Genomic DNA, 19,937 nt, shown 5'->3' on the forward strand with positions numbered 1-19,937 from the left:
GCGTTGAATGAAACTCTTCATTCGTGCATGTAAATCGTCAAAAGTTCGTAAACTCATCCGAAAATAATTAAAAAAACTTGTCTTCATCTCCCCTTAATCCTTCAAAAAGAATAAAGAATGCACCCACTTCGTCTCTTCTCATATTGAGTGGATGGACCCAATGCACACATCCTCTTCTTCTGTTTTTCAAACGCTAATAGCTAGTCGTGCTCCATTTGTAGTCGAGGTCAGCTGAACATGCACAAGACACGGAAGGACGGCACAGCATGCCGTGCGGCTGTCGGTTACGTGTGAAGAGGCGGTAGGTCCCGTATCGGCCCGGCAAAAATACCGGCATGTCGGCTGCCGGGTTGATGTGAAATAAGCCTGTCCGCCTGCCGGATTCGTCCCGGGGACCGGCACGCCTTCCCGTTCGGGAAAGTATATGCCTTAGTTCCCACCACCATTATCAAAGGTTGTAGGAAATATGTCCCGCCTTTTTTTCTTTGTAACCAAACATGTTTCAGCACTTCTGTGCCATTATCAGTGGGGTTTATTGAAAACCGCAAAAAGTGAACGTTTTAGGCTGTAACCGATCTAACAAGTTCGGGTAAAAAGGAAAAAAGCACGTTTACAAAAAGGGGAACCTATACCCTATAATTTAAATGCAGACACAGAAAGAAAGACAAGAGCTGCACATCCATATTATCAAGTGTGCCTGTAATAGAACTTGTTTCGAAAATTGTCATATATCACGAACAAATTTGTTCCTTCTTCAGACTGATTCGTCTATTCTTGTGACTGATTACGATGAAAGTTCAGTTTCTGAGAATTTTATTGTTATTTAAGGTGGCGGGGGGAAGGGGAGGCGGGGTTGAAAGTAGATGCCATAGCTGTCTTCCACTCGCTGGGCGCAGAAACGTGTGTTCTATCTTGTGCTACTCAAGCCCAGGTTCGATAAAAAAATATGTACATTAAAAGGAGCAGAATTAGATGAAAACCATGTAAGGACATAATATTAGCTGAATATAGAGTACGTGAGTTAAATAAAAATATTGCTCCAGGTGAGGCTCGAACTCACAACCCCGGCATTGCTCACGACTTACTGTCTATAAGTACCGTGCGCTAACCGATTGCGCCACTGGAGCACTGAACCAAGTGAGCCTTATGACAGTTTATGATGCAGTTTAAGAGTAGGTTTACATATTTTTTTTACAATTACTGTGTAAGATATTTACTGTTTACATTTTTTGTCCTAATCTCTTTATATTCTTACTGCTCGAGTGCAATCATTGTTCCTAGCGTTATTAACTCTGAGTTGGTTTTGAGTCAGAGAGGTTGGTTGTGAAAATCCTGTATTTTGGAATTTGAAGTATAAAAACTGGAATTTCGCTTAGAAGGTATTGGTAAAAATCTTTTTTAAAATTTATTGACTCTGTGTTTAATCATGGAATGCTCCTCTACCAATTTATGCATAATTTAATAGTTATGAACACTGGCTGAAGTATTCAATATTTTGAATTATTATGCACTCAAATAAAACATTTCGTTGCTGTTCCACACATGTTACCTCGATAGACACCCATATATGTTTACAGTATGTTTTGACATTAATTCATGCGCAGAGATCTTATGCTGTGAATATCAGCTGTTCAAAATAAACACGTACGCGTCTATTGCAGAGATAATTTACATATACGTAGCAGAACACGTATTTTTACGTGGTCTCATTGTTAAAAAAAATACATTGTAAATTGTGTTACGTAGTACTTACTCAATTATTGTTGCAATCAAGTATTCGGTTTTCCTATTGAATAGAGCACTCTCCGAATTCGTTCAAGTGACAGGTAATTATTAGTAACCTTAAATAGATAGTTCCTAGATAACTGACCATTTCTCTTTTTCTGGTAGTCATTGATAGTATCCTAATTATAGACAAAAATACCGGTCTCACTGTATTACAGGCACATTTCGTTTGCTTTTTTGCCGTACATACTAAATAACATAATTCTACTGCAGTGTTTTCTTGCAGACTATGTCGAGTATCAGTTGATCATGAGCTGGTTTGATGCGTCTGGGATAGCTAGTCTTGCAAAAAATGCCCTGAAAGAAGCGCAGAAAACCATAGATAAAGCACTAGATATAAAGGAAGATGAGCAACATCCAGAGACACGAGATCCCACATTAGAAGCTGCAAGCGACGACTTTTTCGCTACATGGGGATTGAAGTCAGGAGTGGACACACTGCCGACGGATAAGCCTAGCGATACCGACATCTCGTCCCAAAAGGAGTCGCCGAAAGGAAACAGTAAATTGAATATGACAGCAAGTTTATGGGGTTCTTTTACTGGATCTTTCTTTGAAAATCCTAGGACATCGGAAGGTAAGACATAACCATCTCAAACTTATATATCATCATTTGTTTAACACAAGCCATTTACTATTTGCGTCCCACTAAAGTTTTGTAGTTGCTTTCAAACGGAGACTATAGTAGCTACTTCCAGCAAGCAAAGAAGTAAAAACGAAATACAAGTTGTCTGATTGACCATTCTCACTGAGTTGTAATCTCTCAATCTATACTGTACAGTTATACAAATATCTCTTATGTTCTATCATATATACCTCATTTGCCATTTCCTATTATTTTGAGGAGTACATTTGTCAGCACACTTAATTATTCAAATAACATCTCATTCTCGCCAGTTTCCACTATATGATACGTAATTGCCAACAAAATGGTCATAGGTTTTCTACTGATTGATATGCTAATTGTTGTAACTTTTTTTACAAGACCATATCTTTCTTTAAATTTTTTCCTCGACAGATTTTAGTATCAAAATAGGAATGCTCCGTCTCCTGTCAGATTTTCTCTCAAAGCTTAATCAGTGAACGTCATTAGTGGTTCCTTTAAATTTCTTTTCCAGTGTGTAGTATATCCAGTTTGTATTGGACTGATCTTCAGAAAATGTCAACTTCACTGTGCTTCTCATTCTTTGCTTTTATGCTTTATCCTCACCTTGGATTACAGTGTTGTTATCATCAGCAATTACTGAAAGTGTGCAGTTTCAGATATCAGTGTTTTACAAAGAGATGATGTACACTGATTTCTGGTGTTGAGGAGTATTTGCTATGAGTCATTGGGTCTGACCACTGATGTAATGTTAAGGACTGCTGTGGTGTCGCTTTTCGGGCATGTACTTACAGTTTTGGTTTTAGTTGGCAAAGCCAATGCATGTGAAAGCAGAAAGATGTAGCTTTGCCTGAGGTCTATGTTAGGTTGGAAGTTGACAGTTTGGTTGTGAGTTGGCAAAGCCAGTTTGTGTGATAGTAAAAAATCATGGTTGTGGTGTCAGACGAATCAGTAACTTTGCCTGAGATCTAGATTATATTGGCAGCTGAAACTTCGGTTGTGAGTTGATGAAGTCAGTGAATGTGAAACTAAAGGAAAGTAGTTGTGGTGACGACTGATCCATAGCTTAGACCATTTGAAAAAAAAAATGTCACTCATATCACATCAACACGCATAAAGTTGCCATGTTGTTTATGTCATTTGTCACATGTTTCCTACATCACTGGTCAAAGCCCATAACTCGTTTATAGTATTCCTCAATATCCTATTTCTGGACTTTGTTCAATGTAATTTAGAGAGAATGTTATATTGAAAAAGCTTCCTGTATGACTTTCATGGATCAGTATTATTTTCAAAGTTCATTGGTTGATGGACGTAGTGTGTGAAATGCAGGACTGTGATTTGGGATTGTTTCTATCAGAGTGTCAGTATTTCTCCTGCAGCATATGGATGAGGCAGGGAGAAAGTCCTGTTCATAGGTCATAATGTGGCATAGTAAATGGTACATTGCCAATCTTGCATGTTGGCCCAGTTTATACACAGTAGCCTGTAAATTTCTTTGGCATTCCAACCACCTCATCACATTCATTGTCATCTGGTACTTTCAGTATAAGACTGATAAACACCCTCTCCCCCCCCCCCCCCCCCGACACACACACAAAAAAAAAAATACCCTGCGAAGTGCACAGCAGGGGATAGTTCCCATTGTACCATACTTAAGCCTCTTGCCGATCTATTTAGGCATTGGAAGAATTACCATTTAAATGCCTCTCTGTAGTTAGCTTGCCTTGTCTCATCTCGTATAATACTAATTCTTAAAATGTTCACTGAATAGTTGGCATCTATTTTTTAAACATCTGCTAGACCATATTTTTCAGCAGTTCTGAGACACTTTCTCACGGGTCAAACGAACCAGTATCCATACTTGCTGCCCTTCTTTGTATGTGTTTCATATCTTCTGCTATTGTTGTTTTGTATGGGTACCATTTACTTGAACAGTATTTTATGATGGGTCATACAAGTGCTTCATATTGATGATGAAGTCCCATACTCCTTGACAGAGCGTAGGGGACAATGCGGGAGACCCGCACCGCTGTACTAGGCGAGGTCCTCCCGGAGGTGATTTGCCATTGCCTTCCTCCTGCCGTAATAGGGATGAATGGTGATGAAAACGACACAACAACACCCAGTCATCTCGAGGCAGGTGAAAATCCCTGACCTCGCCGGGAATCGAACCTGGGACCCCGCACTCGGCAAGCGAGAACGCTACCGCGCGACTACGAGCTTGTAAATGACGACATTTGATGACTGACTGCATTTGTCCAGTATCCTACCGATGAATCAAAATCTACAATCTGCTTTAGCTCCATCAGTTCCTATGTGATCATTCCATTTCATATCCCTACAAATTGTTACACCCATATATATGTATGAGTTTACTGACTCCAGTTGGGACTCACTGATATTGTAGTCAGAGAATATTACAGTTTTGCATTTTATAAAGTGCATTAGTTTACATTTCTTACCATTGAAGAAAATGCCAATCTTAGCACCACTTTTGAAATCCTGTCAGATCTGACTATTAATGCAGCATTTTCAGACAATACTTCATGATGTATATAAAAAAAAAGGAACCTGTCCAAATTTGATCTCCAGATCACTTTCCTTTATTTCCACATGACCGCTTTTGAGCTGCTTGCTCATCATCAAATCTATTTAAAAAATTTAATTTAAATTACAACTAGTTCGAATTACAAGTAGCTTAAGATTTATGTTTTGCAAGCTTCAAAAACTTTACAAACTTAGCTACAATGCAACAGCTGACCAACATACCATTCGTTACAGTTGCAGAATAACAAACTGCCTATTGGCTTCTGTCTCGGGTTCTTCGGCCGACGTTCATCTAATGATTTTTCTGACGTTTTGCCAGCACGAGTGGCTGGCATTATCAAAGCTTCACCCTCCATTGCCGGTGGTGAACTGGAGGCGAGCTCACGGCCACAGACTATATGTACCTGGCGCGCCAACGTCCGAGGGCTTCTCCGTGGTCATTTCCGGTGCGGTTCTCCTCTTGCTACCTGCGACGGTCGTTCGCTGCAGTACGGGAAGCCAGGATCCGTTTACCTTAAGGCTTTCCTCTTTCTTGTTAAAACTGTTCGCGTGTTTTTGGATTTCTACAGCTTCTCGGAACAAGCGCGTGTGATAGTGCTTCTCTACAGCCAGAACTTCTACAGTGCTGTAGAGAATCACTATCACACGCGCTTGTTCAGAGAAGCTGTAGAAATCCAAAAACACGCGAACAGTTTCAACAAGGAAGAGGAAAGCCTTAAGGTAAACGGATCCTGGCTTCCCGTACTGCAGCGAACGACCGTCGCAGGTAGCAAGAGGAGAACTGCACCGGAAATGACCGCGGAGAAGCCCTCGGACGTTGGCGCGCCAGGTACATATAGTCTGCGGCCGCGAGCTCGCCTCCAGTTCACCACCGGCAATGGAGGATGACGCTTTGATAATGCCAGCCACTCGTGCTGGCGAAACGTCAGAAAAATCATTAGATGAACGTCGGCCGAAGAACCCGAGACAGAAGCCAATAGGCAGTTTGTCAACAAGTGGCCACGAAAGCCTTAATAATTTTGTGAGTTGCAGAATAACCTGTCGAATATGGAACTGAAAGTTAACTGTCATGATGAACCATAGGCTAGTTTTTTCTCTCCTTGTGCACTTGCAGTCTACATCAACAATTATTTGCTAGATTTGTTCCAGTCTCTGTCTTCCTCTATAATTTTTATCATCTACAGCTCCCTCTAGTACCATGGAAGTCATTTCCTGCAATCTTAACACACGTCCCTTCTTCTTAACGGCATTTTCTATATATTCCTTTCCTCACTGATTCTGCAGAGAACCTCATTATTCCTTACTTTATAAGTCCAACTAATTTTCATCATTGTTCTGTAGCACAACATCTCAAATGCTTCAACTCTCTTCTGCTCCAGTTTTCCCACCATCCATGTTTCATTAGTATACAATGCTGAGCTTGAAACAAACATTCTCAGAAATTTCTTCCTCAAATTAAGGCCTATGTTTGACACTAATAGACATCTCTGGGCCAGGAGTGCTCTTTTTACCAGTGCTAGTCTGCTTTTTATGCCCTCCTTGTTCCATCCATCATAGTTTACTTTGCCACCAAGGTAGCAAAATTCCTTAGCCTCATGTACTTCATTATTTCCAGTTCTGATGTTAAGTTGCTCGCTATACTCATTTCTGCTACTTTCATCTTCCTTCAATTTATTCTCTATCTGTATTCTATACTCATCAAATTGTTCATTCCATTCAACAGGTCTTGTAAGTACCATTCACTTTCACTGAGGATAGAAATGTCATCAGCAGATATTGTCATTGATATCGTTTCATCTTGAATTTTGATCCAATTCTTGAACCTCTCTTTTATTTCTGTCATTGCTTCTTCGATTTATAGGTTGAACAGTAGGGACGAGAGACTGCATCCTTGTCCTTCCCCTTTTTTAATCCAAACACTTTGTTCTTGGGTCTTGCAGCCTTATTGTTCCCTCTTGGTTCATGCATGTATTCTATATTGCTCACCTTTTTCTTCAGCTTACACTATTTCTCTCAGAATTTCGAACATCTTGTGCCATTTGACATTGTATAACACTTTTTCCAGATTGACAAATCCTGTCAGTGTGTCTTGATTTTTCTTTACTCTTCCATTATCAATTGCAAGGTCAGAACTGCCTCTCTGGTGTCTTTTCATTTCCTAAAGCCAAACTGATCATTATCTAGCAGATGCTCAATGTTCTTTTCCATTCTTCTGGATATTATTCTTTCAGGAACTTGGATCCATGAGCTGTTAAGCTGATTGCAATAATTCTCATACTTCTCAGCTCTTACTATCTCCAAAATTGTGTGGATGATAATTTTCTGAAAGTCTGATGGTATATCATTGGCCATATTCGTTCTATGCACCAACTTGAATTGTTGCTTTTTTACCATTTCCCCAGTGACTAGAAATTCTGATGGAATTTTATCTATTCCTTCTACCTTATTTAATCATAAATCATCCAAAGTTGTTTTAAATTCTGATTCTAATAAGAGATCCTCTCACTCTACCCTGTTGGCTCCTGTTCCTTCTTCTATTATGTCAACACGAGTCCGTTCCCTCATAGAGGCTTTCAGTGTACTGTTTCCACGTATGTCGTCTCTCCTCAGCATTAAACTGTGGAATTCCCATTGTGCTCTTAAATGTTACTGTCCTTGCTTTTAACTTCACTGAGGGTGGTTTTGTCTTTCCTATATGCTGAATCAGTCCTTCTGAAACCCATTCAATTTCTTCATATCTTTTGTGCAGCCATTTCGCCTTAGCTTTCGTGCACTTCCTATTTATTCCATCCCAGAGTGACTTGTAGGCCTGTATTCTTGATTTGAACATTTATGTTCTTCCTTCTTTCATTGATAAGCTGAAATATTTCTTCTGTTACCTATGGTTTCTTCACAGTTACCTTCTTTGTACCTATGTTTTTCTTTCCAACTCCTTCCTAACAGTGGCTAAAAATATTGCCCACCCCTCTTCCCCTCATCCCCCCTTAAGTACCTATGTGATCATTTGGCAAGTTAGTGTGTTATTTCTGAAAGACTGAAATGTGAGGCAGTGAAACTCATTTATAAAGGTGGGTATGAGTAAGTGATCTATAATTAAAGACATATCTCCCTCCAAGTTCTGCCTGTTTATTTGTTTAAATGATTAATGGAGAATCTCATATAAATATGTAAAACAAATAGTAACAAAGAGATAGAGGGGCTGGCCAGTACTTACCTCAGCTCAGTACAGCCGATAGATGCACAAAATATCAGTAGAATATCTTTGGCTTTGCTACCCTCCCTGTTTACCTTTCCCCTGTTGCTTCATAACCTGGGTTGTGAGTAACTGAATCCACTTTCCCCTCTTCCCCTTTCTCCTCCCTGACGAAGGAACAAAGATCCGAAAGCAGGAACGTAAATTTTCTGTTTATTTATTTACGTATTTATTTATTTTTAAATTGAGTTCCAACAGAATATGGAACAACTTTCCTGTGAATAACCGTTTTACGTCACTTCGGTGTTGCTTCCTATGAAGCCAGCAGTAAATGGTCTCACAAACTCAGCTGTGGTAGAGCTACATAATAAGAGTTATTCTGTTAGCATCTGTGAGCTTGCCAAAACACTCAATTGTATGAATTTTCATGTCCTTCTAGGGCAACTAGTCCTGGTGTTGGTGACATTCTATTTGCATGGATGGAGTCACAGTTAAATAACTAACTGAGAAACCCAGCTTTGCCTGGGTATTTATTTATAGCTGTGCCCTAGATTTCATATTATGGAACTGAGCAGGGTAGTGCAGTTGTTTCCACATTGGACTTATATTCAGGAGGATGATGGTTCAAACCTATGTTCAGCAATCCTGATTTAGGTTTCTCATGATTTCCCTAAATCACTTAAAGCAAATGCCGGGATGGTTCCTTCGAAAGGGCAATGCCAGTTTCCTTCTCTGTCCTTCCCTAATCTCAGCTTCTGCTCCATCTCTAATGACCTCGTTATTGATGGAACGTTAAACACTGATCTCTTACTCTTCCTCCTCATCTCCTATGTGTGGAATTTCTTTTTGATTTATGAAGCTTCTTTGTATGCATCATTTGAAGTAGTATGGTTGGGGACATGAACAAGAGCTTATTTGCTTCAAACACGGGATAGACCATGGAAAAGCTGTGCTAACACACTGAGAACTTCAGTTGTTTACCATGTGAGGGAAAGGTACTGACGAGTGAGTTAATGCGTGACGGTTTTGATAAGAGCTACTTTGCTCCTCACTTTAGGAAGGTATTGCCAAAGAGCAAGTTATAGCCTGATGTTCTCGAGCCGCAATAAGTCTCACCTAGGTATCTTCATGGATTCTTGAGGTCACATAGTCCTCAGTCTTTTAGCCTTTTGGTATATTCAGAAACACTCAACTGTTTTCTAAGCATTTTTATTAATAAACAAAAAAATGAAAATGTTATGAGTAGGACACCAAAATCACAAAGCAAGTTCAGTAAATTTGTTTTTACTAGTAAAGAACTAAAGTAAAAACATATCAAAAAAAGCAAAGCAATGCCATTAAGTTCCTAATACAGAAAGCGAAATCAGTAAACCATATATCCTAAACAAGAGATGAGATGAGATTGCAGCACTTACTTATGTCACTGACATAAACTTAAAAAAAAAAAACCTCACTCATTTTAAGAAAACAAACAGTGCCATCTATTGCTTCTTTGGAATACTACACAATGCAGATCATGTCACTGAGGTAAACATCTGAACTACTGAGCTGAGCAGACAGTTTTATCTAAAAACTTTAGATTAAGATTTTTTTTTATATTTAGTAAACCCCATAGCTTACTACAAGATATGCTCATCTTACCCGTGAAAATCACGTGAAAAGTTCTAGTCGTTTTGGAGATTAGTATTTTCCAACTGGTAGACAAAACAGATTTAGATAAAAATTTAAAGTATAATGTCTTTTTTACTGTTATCCCCCAACTTTGATGAAATAAAGCCTGTTCATACCTCTAAGCTACATTCAAGTTACAACTGAAAACTCCAAGAAAATTCATCTAGTGGTTTTGGAGATTGGTATGTTCCAACAGATAGACATGATGGTTTTACAGTTTTATTATTAGTATAGATAAAGAAGAGAGGTTCATGCAAACAAATGTTCACTCTTAAGAGTGGGCAAACATTAAAAATAGTGTGCCATAGGGTTTGGTGCTTGATCTGCACCTGTTCTTGATATACATAAACAATTTGCCTGGACATTGTAGGATGCTTCAAGAACTGTTGTACTGCATTTACTGATGAGGCAGGTACGCTGATCAGAAACCTAGGAGCATCCGTACCAAACACAAAAAGGAGAACAGTGGCACTGGTGTATAACTAGCTCAAAAGCAAACCCATTACCCCTTGACAACGAGTTGTACAACACAGTTTCAGAGAAATAAAAATCACATACAGATGCCAGAAGTCAAGATCAATGGACACACATTGAGTGTGGCACCTGGTGTGAACAACAACAAAGTTAGGAAACTACTGCGAAAGCAAAGAGAGCTCCACTCCAAGTTTAAACGCAGCCAAAACCTCTCAGACAAACAGAAGCTAAACGATGTCAAAGTTAGCGTAAGGAGGGCTATGCGTGAAGCGTTCATTGAATTCGAAAGTAAAATTCTATGTACCGACTTAACAGAAAATCCTAGGAAGTTCTGGTCTTACGTTAAATCAGTAAGTGGCTCGAAACAGCATATCCAGACACTACGGGATGATGATGGCATTGAAACAGAGGATGACACGCGTAAAGCTGAAATACTAAACACCTTTTTCCAAAGCTGTTTCACAGAGGAAGACCGCACTGCAGTTCCTTCTCTAAATCCTCGCACAAACGAAAAAATGGCTGACATCGAAATAAGTGTCCAAGGAATAGAAAAGCAACTGGAATCACTCAATAGAGGAAAGTCCAATGGACCTGACGGGATACCAATTCGATTCTACACAGAGTACGCGAAAGAACTTGCCCCCCTTCTAACAGCCGTGTACCGCAAGTCTCTAGAGGAACGGAGGGTTCCAAATGATTGGAAAAGAGCACAGATAGTCCCAGTCTTCAAGAAGGGTCGTCGAGCAGATGCGCAAAACTATAGACCTATATCTCTTACGTCGATCTCTTGTAGAATTTTAGAACATGTTTTTTGCTCGCGTATCATGTCATTTCTGGAAACCCAGAATCTACTATGTAGGAATCAACATGGATTCCGGAAACAGCGATCGTGTGAGACTCAACTCGCCTTATTTGTTCATGAGACCCAGAAAATATTAGATACAGGCTCCCAGGTAGATGCTATTTTTCTTGACTTCCGGAAGGCGTTCGATACAGTTCCGCACTGTCGCCTGATAAGCAAAGTAAGAGCCTACGGAATATCAGACCAGCTGTGTGGCTGGATTGAGGAGTTTTTGGCAAACAGAACACAGCATGTTGTTATCAATGGAGAGACGTCTACAGACGTTAAAGTAACCTCTGGCGTGCCACAGGGGAGTGTTATGGGACCATTGCTTTTCACAATATATATAAATGACTTAGTAGATAGTGTCGGAAGTTCCATGCGGCTTTTCGCGGATGATGCTGTAGTATACAGAGAAGTTGCTGCATTAGAAAATTGTAGCGAAATACAGGAAGATCTGCAGCGGATAGGCACTTGGTGCAGGGAGTGGCAACTGACCCTTAACATAGACAAATGTAATGTATTGCGAATACATAGAAAGAAGGATCCTTTATTGTATGATTATATGATAGCGGAACAAACACTGGTAGCAGTTACTTCTGTAAAATATCTGGGAGTATGCGTACGGAACGATTTGAAGTGGAATGATCATATAAAACTAATTGTTGGTAAGGCGGGTACCAGGTTGAGATTCATTGGGAGAGTGCTTAGAAAATGTAGTCCATCAACAAAGGAGGTGGCTTACAAAACACTCGTTCGACCTATACTTGAGTATTGCTCATCAGTGTGGGATCCGTACCAGGTCGGGTTGACGGAGGAGATAGAGAAGATCCAAAGAAGAGCGGCACGTTTCGTCACTGGGTTATTTGGTAACCGTGATAGCGTTACGGAGATGTTTAATAAACTCAAGTGGCAGACTCTGCAAGAGAGGCGCTCTGCATCGCGGTGTAGCTTGCTCGCCAGGTTTCGAGAGGGTGCGTTTCTGGATGAGGTATCGAATATATTGCTTCCCCCTACTTATACTTCCCGAGGAGATCACGAATGTAAAATTAGAGAGATTAGAGCGCGCACAGAGGCTTTCAGACAGTCGTTCTTCCCGCGAACCATACGCGACTGGAACAGGAAAGGGAGGTAATGACAGTGGCACGTAAAGTGCCCTCCGCCACACACCGTTGGGTGGCTTGCGGAGTATCAATGTAGATGTAGATGAACTTCCAGGGCACCAATGTGCATGCTAAATTATGGTGGCACCAGAATGAGGATGATAATTAACTGAGTCACCAGATTCTTTCTTTGATCTTGGAGGTCTCTCTGGTGTTCACCTGCAGATGGGATTGCTAGCATACTTTCACAAAACTGGCCACAGCATAATCTTTTGAGGCAGTGCAGCTAAGGTCAAAAAAAAGTGTTTATTCTATAGAGGTGTGCAGTAGGACTGTTGTGTGAGGTTGATAGCCAGGCATCTTACAAAATTTCCATCCCTGAGTACCAGCTTTGTGATTTCTGGATGAATGGTTTTATGGGGGAGAAGAGAGGGAGAAGTTGGGGGAAGTTAAAAAAGGAAGGACAGGCCACTCAGGCTACAGGATGAGACACCCACCTGTATGCATACAATGCCTGACAAAATGAAACACCCAGAAGGGGAATGGGAAAAGCGTCATAAAACCAGTGTATTCTCTTGAGACAAGCTGGCCCACAACTGTTGTAACTGGTCTTACGTGTCCTGGATACTGACACTAGGATAGAGTCAACTTCCGATCTGTCCCACACATGCACTGTCAGGGACAGTTTAGGGATCTTGCTGACAATGGGAGTACTTCAACATCATGCAGAAAGTTCATAGAGGCATGTGCCGTGTGTGGATGAGCATTATCCTGTTGAAAAATAGAACCAGTGCACTGTCGAGTTAGAGATGATACAGCGAGATGCAGGATACTGGTGTGTCTGAATGGAACCTCTCCCCTTGGCACCATCTTAGTCACTGACAACGATCACCTGGGTAGTCCAGAACCACTATTTATCACTGAACACTATGTGGTGACATTCATCAACAACTATTTATCATTGAACACAATGTGTTAACATTCATCAACAGTCCATGCTTTCCTGTCACACCACCACTTCAAACACAGCCGTTTGTGTCGTGGTAACTGCAGTCTACTATAAGCATGTGATGGAAATACACTAGCTCAGCTGCTATTAGGCTCTGACCAATGGTACGAGGTAACACAGAATGTTGCAGTGAGTCCATTGCTTAATCTTGGATGATAGGCACATCTGTGAAGGGGTTATGATGTGCTTGGTGCACAATTCTGCAATCCTCACTTGTGATGGTCAACCAGAACTTTGATAAAGAGTGTGCCTGCATTCATGTTCCCGTGCAATCCAACAACCGGCTGCTGTAAATCTGGATAAAAATATACAATAGAGCCAGCTGGCCAAATGGAGGCCCACAATGGGGTTCCCTTTCAATCTCTCTCAGGCACTTACAATGCTGTCTCACACAAGTATGTGGGGTATTTACATGTTATTCACATCGATCACACATCATCTGACACTGTTCGTGCCCCCAAATAGGCCTGGTAACAACAGTATACTTGAACAACACTAATGTACTGTGTGTGTGTGTGTGTGTGTGTGTGTGTGTGTGTGTGTGTGTGTGTGTGTGTACACACACATACAACCATGTCTTTTGGGTGCTTCTTCATTATTTCATTTTTTAGGCAGTTGGTATATGACTCCAGAAAATAACTGCACTGACGAAGAAAAAAATCACAACACCAAAAAGGAGTTGTACGACATAAATAAAAGTTGTTAGGTATGCTATGTCTGAGAGATGACGTCAATTCAAATTTCGCATCAGTCAAATTAGAGTCGGTGTTAGTTACCTTTGAGATTGGACGTGGTGAGTTAATATTAGTCAAGAATGTCTTTAAGGCGATGATGGTGCCATTATCAGAACCTCACTGAGTTTGAATGAGGTCGTGTAATAGGGCTACGAGAAGCTGAATGTTCCTTCTGTGATATTGCAGACAGACATGGCAGGATTGTAGCCACAGTACATGATTGCAGGCAGTAGTGGTTACGAGAATGTATGATTGCAAGAAGACTGGCCTCCAGACAGCCACATGGTGCTATTGAGAGGGAAGACTGTTGTGTTCAGTGTGTGGCTCCAGAATGACATACTGCGTCTGTAGCGGTAATTTGAGCAGCAGTTGACACCACACTGACAACGAACTGTTACAAATTGATCATTTCTAGGGCAACTCTGAGCCAGATACCCTGTAGTGTGTATTCCACTGAAAGCTGGTTCTGCCTAGGTGCCAGTGATGGTCATGTGTTGGTTAGGTGGAGGCTAGTTGGGGACCTGCAATCAACCTGCCTGCGTGCTACACACACTGGAGTTATGGTTTGATGTGTTCATATGACGGCAGGAGAATTCTTGTTATCGCATGCACCTGACCGCAAATTTGTACGTCGTTTTGGTGATTCTACCTCTTGTGCTGCTCTTCATGGACAGCATTCCACAGAGCATTTTCCAACAGAATAACACTTGCCCGCATACCGCTGTTGTAACCCAACAGGCTCTGTAACCCAACATGCTCTAGAGAGTGTCCACATTTGCCTTGGCCTGCTCGATCAGCAGAACTGTCTCCAATCAAGCACATCTGGGAGATCATTGGATAACAACTCCAGCGTCATCCACAAACAGCATTAACTGTCTCTGTATTGACGGACCAAGTGCAACAGGCATGGATCTCTATCCTACAAAATGACATGCAGCACTTGGACAACATGAAATATGCATGTTTGCATGCACGCATTGAACTATCTGGAGGTTTCATGGGTTATTAATGTATCAGCATTCCACATCTGCACTGTCTTATCTCACACTTACATTATCCTGTGATCTTGCAGTGTTAAACACCTAACTATGTTACCTAGGCAACTACCGGTATATTCTCGAAATTTCATTAGCCTCCATTTTTATTTATTTATTTTATTTTTTTCCTGTCAGCATATTTTGGATGGGAGCTAGAAAGATTAACCTTTAGGGTTGTGCATCATGCTGATCATGGTATAGGAACTATCCTAATCTGTAACAATTAGCAGACTTGCTGTAGAGAAAATGTGAATATTCACTTACTTACCCAACATCATACTGACATGAAGAAACCTAAAAGGATAATACCTATTCAGCACTGAGGACTGATAACCAGAATATTGTTCACAGTCTGTACATTGTGTTGACTAGTCCTATCACTAACTCTGTAACTTTAATGTGAGATTCTGTCTAATAGTGCTCTCTTTCTTTGTCGCCGCGTCTGGCCATCCTGATTTAGGTTTTCCATGATTTCCCTAGATCACTCCAGGCAAATGCCGGGATGGTTCCTTTGAAAGGGCACGGCCGCCTTCCTTCCCCATCCTTCCCTAATCCGAGTTTGAGCTCCGTCTCTAATGACCTCGTGTTCGACGGGACGTTAAACACCAATATCCTCCTCCTCCTCCTTTCTTTGTCGACATGTGTGTATGTATCGAAACACTGGTTTTTCTTCGTAGAGAGTTGCATTTCAGCTTGTATAATCAACAAAACTGTAAGAGCTATTGCTGTGCTCCCTGTTTCAGTAAGAATAAAAAAATCAGTTATGTAGTAAGTCATGAACTTCACACTTACAGCTAGTCATACTCTAATAGTGTGTTTGTTAATTTTTCAGGTGTAACACTGCCAACAGATTCTTGAAAATATATATGATTTGTAAACAGCTAGAAAGAAAGATTAGTTTTTAACATCTTACCATGAAAACTTCAAAGTACATCTTAAATAAGTTCTCTGTTCCCTTCACAGCTCTGCAGTACATATATTTTTCCATTAAATATGTCTATTAGCAACTAGTCCTAGCTTTTAAATAGTTGTGACTTCCATGGATGTGGTTGGAGTAGAAGAGATACTCATGTTCAGAAAAAAAAGAAGAAAATACTGAACACCTTGAATGACTAGACAGAATCCAGAATGTTCATATTCTGAGGTCTTGTGCATTAGTATGTTGCAGTTGAAACATAACATTCGTAGATTGTAGGTGATCGTCAATATTGTGGTGTACCACCACCTACCGGTAAAACATGCCTGCATCTCTCGTTGTTGCTCCAAACCACAGGTCATAGATCAGTGTGACTTGAGCAGACCTGCAGGACGCCTCACAGATGTATGCATGAACCGTACCATCAAATCACCGAAAGAGGGTGCATTATTGGCATTTGAGAGAATGTGATGCATCCATCCGGGAAATTGCTGCTCTTGTGGGAGGAAGTGTTTTGGCAGTGCAAGGGGTGTGTGCCGAATGGTTCGCGGAAGGTCATAGAACATGATGATATGGGTCAGGTCGCACCACCCGGACCCCCCCCCCCTTTCCCCTCATCCTAATGGCATTGCAGGACAGATCTGCTTTCTCCGTAACTCTGGTGCAACAGTGGAACACAGGGGTGACATGTGGGTTAATGTGCATCGTCCACTTCTTCGCCTACCTTTGATGAATATGTGTGTGGACCAATGTCATTGGGGACAGGAATGACATCAGATAGTGTTTTCGAATGAATCCAGGTTCTCATTGTTGGAAACTTATGGCTGTATTTTGGTTTGCCACTGATGGAGGGAGCGGCATCACAGTGACTGCGTTCTCACAAGATGTACAGCACCAACTCTAGGCCATATGGTGTGGGGTGCTGTTGAGTGCAACCACAAATCACAGTTGGTGTGTGTCCAGGGCACTGTGACCAGTGTGATCTGAGTGAATGACATCCTGTGACCTGTAGCCATACCCTCTGTGTCCCCAGATGCCATTTTTCAGCAAGACAATGCACAACCACATGTTGCTGCGTCAAGGGATGTCAGCCCTTTGCCGTGGCCCATGAGATCACCAGACCTGTTGCCAATCGAAAATGTGTGGGGTGTGGTGAAATGATGGGTGTAGTGCTGTCACCCAATTCCAACCATTACAGATGAACTTTGGAACCAGGTGAATGCAGCATTGATTGCTGTACCATAGGATGCCATACATGCCTTGTACACATTGATGCCATCATACATGGAACAAGTTGTCAGGGTCCATGGCAGTTCCTGTGCCTAAGAGGCAACAGGACACATGCTGAACTGTGGTGACTGAAATGCTAATCACTTCTGCAGAACATACTAATGTACATGTCCTATGAAAATGAATGTCCTATTTCTTGTCATTCAGGATGTTCTGTTTTTTCTGAACGTGAGTGTAATGTCTTCAAAGTAATCACCTTTCACTATAGTCAATCTGTTCAAAGCAGCTCCAAGGCTGATGATGATTATTTCTTAAATAGTAGTCAGTATACACATATCAAACACAGTATGATGAGAGTAACCTTGAGTGTGCTGAGAGGGTTGTGTTTGTATGTTTTGCAGCTAATGCTGGAGTATATGGCGATGAAAGCTCAGATCCAGTGTCATTGCAGCCTAAAAAAGGTGGTCTCATTCGCACAAGTTCTCTCAAGCATGATTCCAGGAACAAAGATGCAAGCATAGCTGCAAAGAAGAGAAAGAAGAGCTGGGATGAAGGGGGAGTTCTCAGTTACATGGATAGTGATGAGACATCAGCACTTTGTGACGATCCAAGTGAACTTCGCTCAAATGAAGGATTTAGCCGGAGTAAACTAGTTGTAGAGAGTGAAGATACAGATGCAGATGCTGAGTGTTGTGCAGTGGACCATAAAGTTGTGACTGTGGGGCAAAGTACTGATGATGGAGATGAGAATGCTGTGGTTGTTACTCATAGACGTGAACTTCCATCGACAGGTAGCTTTAAACATAATAGACTATCTGTCATTTCTTCTGAAAGTGACAAAAAGTCATCGGAGAGTGTTGAAGTGATTGGTTCGGAATGTGGCAGCAGTTTCACAACATCTCCAGAGTCAGAATTGGGTCTTATGAGCCCAGATATGTCTGTGTCGTCTTCAGTGACAGGTGTTAGGTCATGTGCTGCTACTAGTTCTCCAGAATCTGTAGAGGTTATTCCAGATACGACAAGCTCTGTAGAGGTTCTGGGGGACCCATGTAGTGGACGAACGTCACGGACGACTTCATCACCGTACATCTCTCCTGAAAGTGCAGTTGCGCCTTGCTCATATGAAGAAGCATTTGGAGAGTTGCAGACGCCAGTCGAGATGTAAGTTGTGATTCAGTTTTTAATATTTATTTTGTTGAAACAAACAGTGAAAAAAGTCAAGGATGAAATAACTTCAATGTATTGGAAAGGATACATTGTTACTAACTGTATAAAGGCAATGTTGAGTCATACTAACAAGCACAACTAAAAAACTGCTATTCATTCTGGCTTTGCACAGAAAGGCATTCATCTGAAGTAGAAAACACGTACAGACTCACATACATGCAATTCACACACATGGCCACTGCCTTTGACCACTTGGCCAGGCTGAGTTTTAAGTGCATCTTATGGGAGGAGCAACCTGTTGCTGGGGTTCGGAGGAGGCAGGGGGTGGGGAGGGGGGCATAGCAGGGTGGGGTGGGGGAAGGTGTAGTGCTGCTTGTGGGAACATGCAGGGACAGGGTAGCGCTAATTGGTGCAGTGTCTGGAGATTTTGGGGGTGGAGGAAGGGAGAGCAGAAAAGCAGAGAAGTAGAAAAGAGTATGTTGGTGGTATAGAAGGCTGTTGAGCTGGAGTGGCAGTAGGGAAGTGGATTGGTAAGTGGAAGACAGGGATTCTCAAAGGTTATGGGAATGTCGGATACACCATATTGTGAGGAGAGTCCCACCTGCCCAATTCAAAAAATCTGGTTTTGGTAGTGAGGATCCGGATGAAGCAGGTTGTGAAGCAGTCGTTGAACTGAGGCATGTTCAGCAATTGGATGGTGTAGCTGTCTCTTGGCCACAGTTTGACAGTGGCTATTCATGCGATCAGGCAACTTGTCAGCTGTCATGCCCTTGTAGTAAACAGCATAGTTTGGTTACATCTTAGTCAATAGATCACATGGCTGCTTTCATAGGTAGCCCTGCATTTGATGGGAGAGGAGATGCCTCTGAGCAGACAGAAGTAGGTGGTAGTAGGAAGATTTATGGGACGGGTCTTGCATCTAGGCCTACTGCAGGGATATGAGCCTTGAGATAGGGTTGGGGACAGAGATGGAGTAGGGATGTAAAAGGATATTATGAAGGTCTGGAGTGCAGTGGAACAGCACTATGAGAGGGGTGGGAATGTTGGTGGGTAGGATATTCCTCATTTCAGGGCATGAGGGGGAGTAATTGAAACCCTGACAGAAAATGTTATTCAGTTGCCCCAGTCATGAGCGGTACTGAGTCGCGAGGGGAGTGTTCCTTTGTGGCTAGACACTGGGTATGTGGGAAGTGGTAGGTGACTGGAGATTAATGCACTGGAGGTCTGTTTCTGTACAAGATTGGGTGGGCAATTTCAGTCCATGAAGGCGCCAGTGAGACCCTTGATATATTTGGAGAGAGAGCCCTGTTAATGCAGATGCAGCTGCCACGACTGGCTATGCTGGATGGAAGGACTTCCTGGTACGGAGTGGGTCAAAGTGGAGGTATTACTAGTGGCTGGTATGTTTGATATGGCCGGAGGTCAAGGTGTAGCCAATCTTGAAGTGGAGGTTGACATTGAAGGAAGTGGCTTGTTGGGTTGAGGAGGACCAGGTGAAGCAAATGGGGGAGAAGATGTCCTTATGGAGGAATTTGGATAGGACATCCTCACCCTCATTCTAGATCAATAGGTAAGATTTTGGCATACTGCATAGTCAGGAAGGATTCCTTGGGATGCCCTAGG

The 19,937-nt window shown here is 41.7% G+C and overlaps 1 protein-coding gene and 1 non-coding gene across 4 annotated transcripts in view; one reads left to right on the top strand and one right to left on the bottom strand.

Annotated features, from left to right (window-relative positions):
- Window positions 1-1,035: 1,035 nt before the first annotated feature.
- Window positions 1,036-1,127, bottom strand: Trnai-uau. Its single transcript is given in 2 exon segments — window positions 1,036-1,071; window positions 1,090-1,127. It is a non-coding gene; the product is annotated as a tRNA-Ile (tRNA).
- Window positions 1,128-1,672: 545 nt separating this feature from the next.
- LOC124606621 (TATA element modulatory factor) overlaps window positions 1,673-19,937 on the top strand; it is a 171,711-nt gene continuing 153,446 nt past the window's right edge. For 2 of the 3 annotated variants that reach the window (XM_047138609.1, XM_047138612.1), the window contains exons 1-3: window positions 1,673-1,826; window positions 1,999-2,362; window positions 17,549-18,308. In XM_047138609.1, coding sequence (XP_046994565.1) covers window positions 2,035-2,362; window positions 17,549-18,308 — 1,088 coding nt within the window. In that variant the 5' untranslated portion in view covers window positions 1,673-1,826; window positions 1,999-2,034. The remainder of the gene's footprint in view (window positions 1,827-1,998; window positions 2,363-17,548; window positions 18,309-19,937) is intronic. The other variant, XM_047138610.1, reaches the window with a different exon arrangement.

This window comes from Schistocerca americana, chromosome 3 (assembly GCF_021461395.2).
Source record: "Schistocerca americana isolate TAMUIC-IGC-003095 chromosome 3, iqSchAmer2.1, whole genome shotgun sequence".
In the NCBI taxonomy this organism is placed as follows: Eukaryota; Metazoa; Arthropoda; class Insecta; order Orthoptera; family Acrididae; genus Schistocerca; species Schistocerca americana.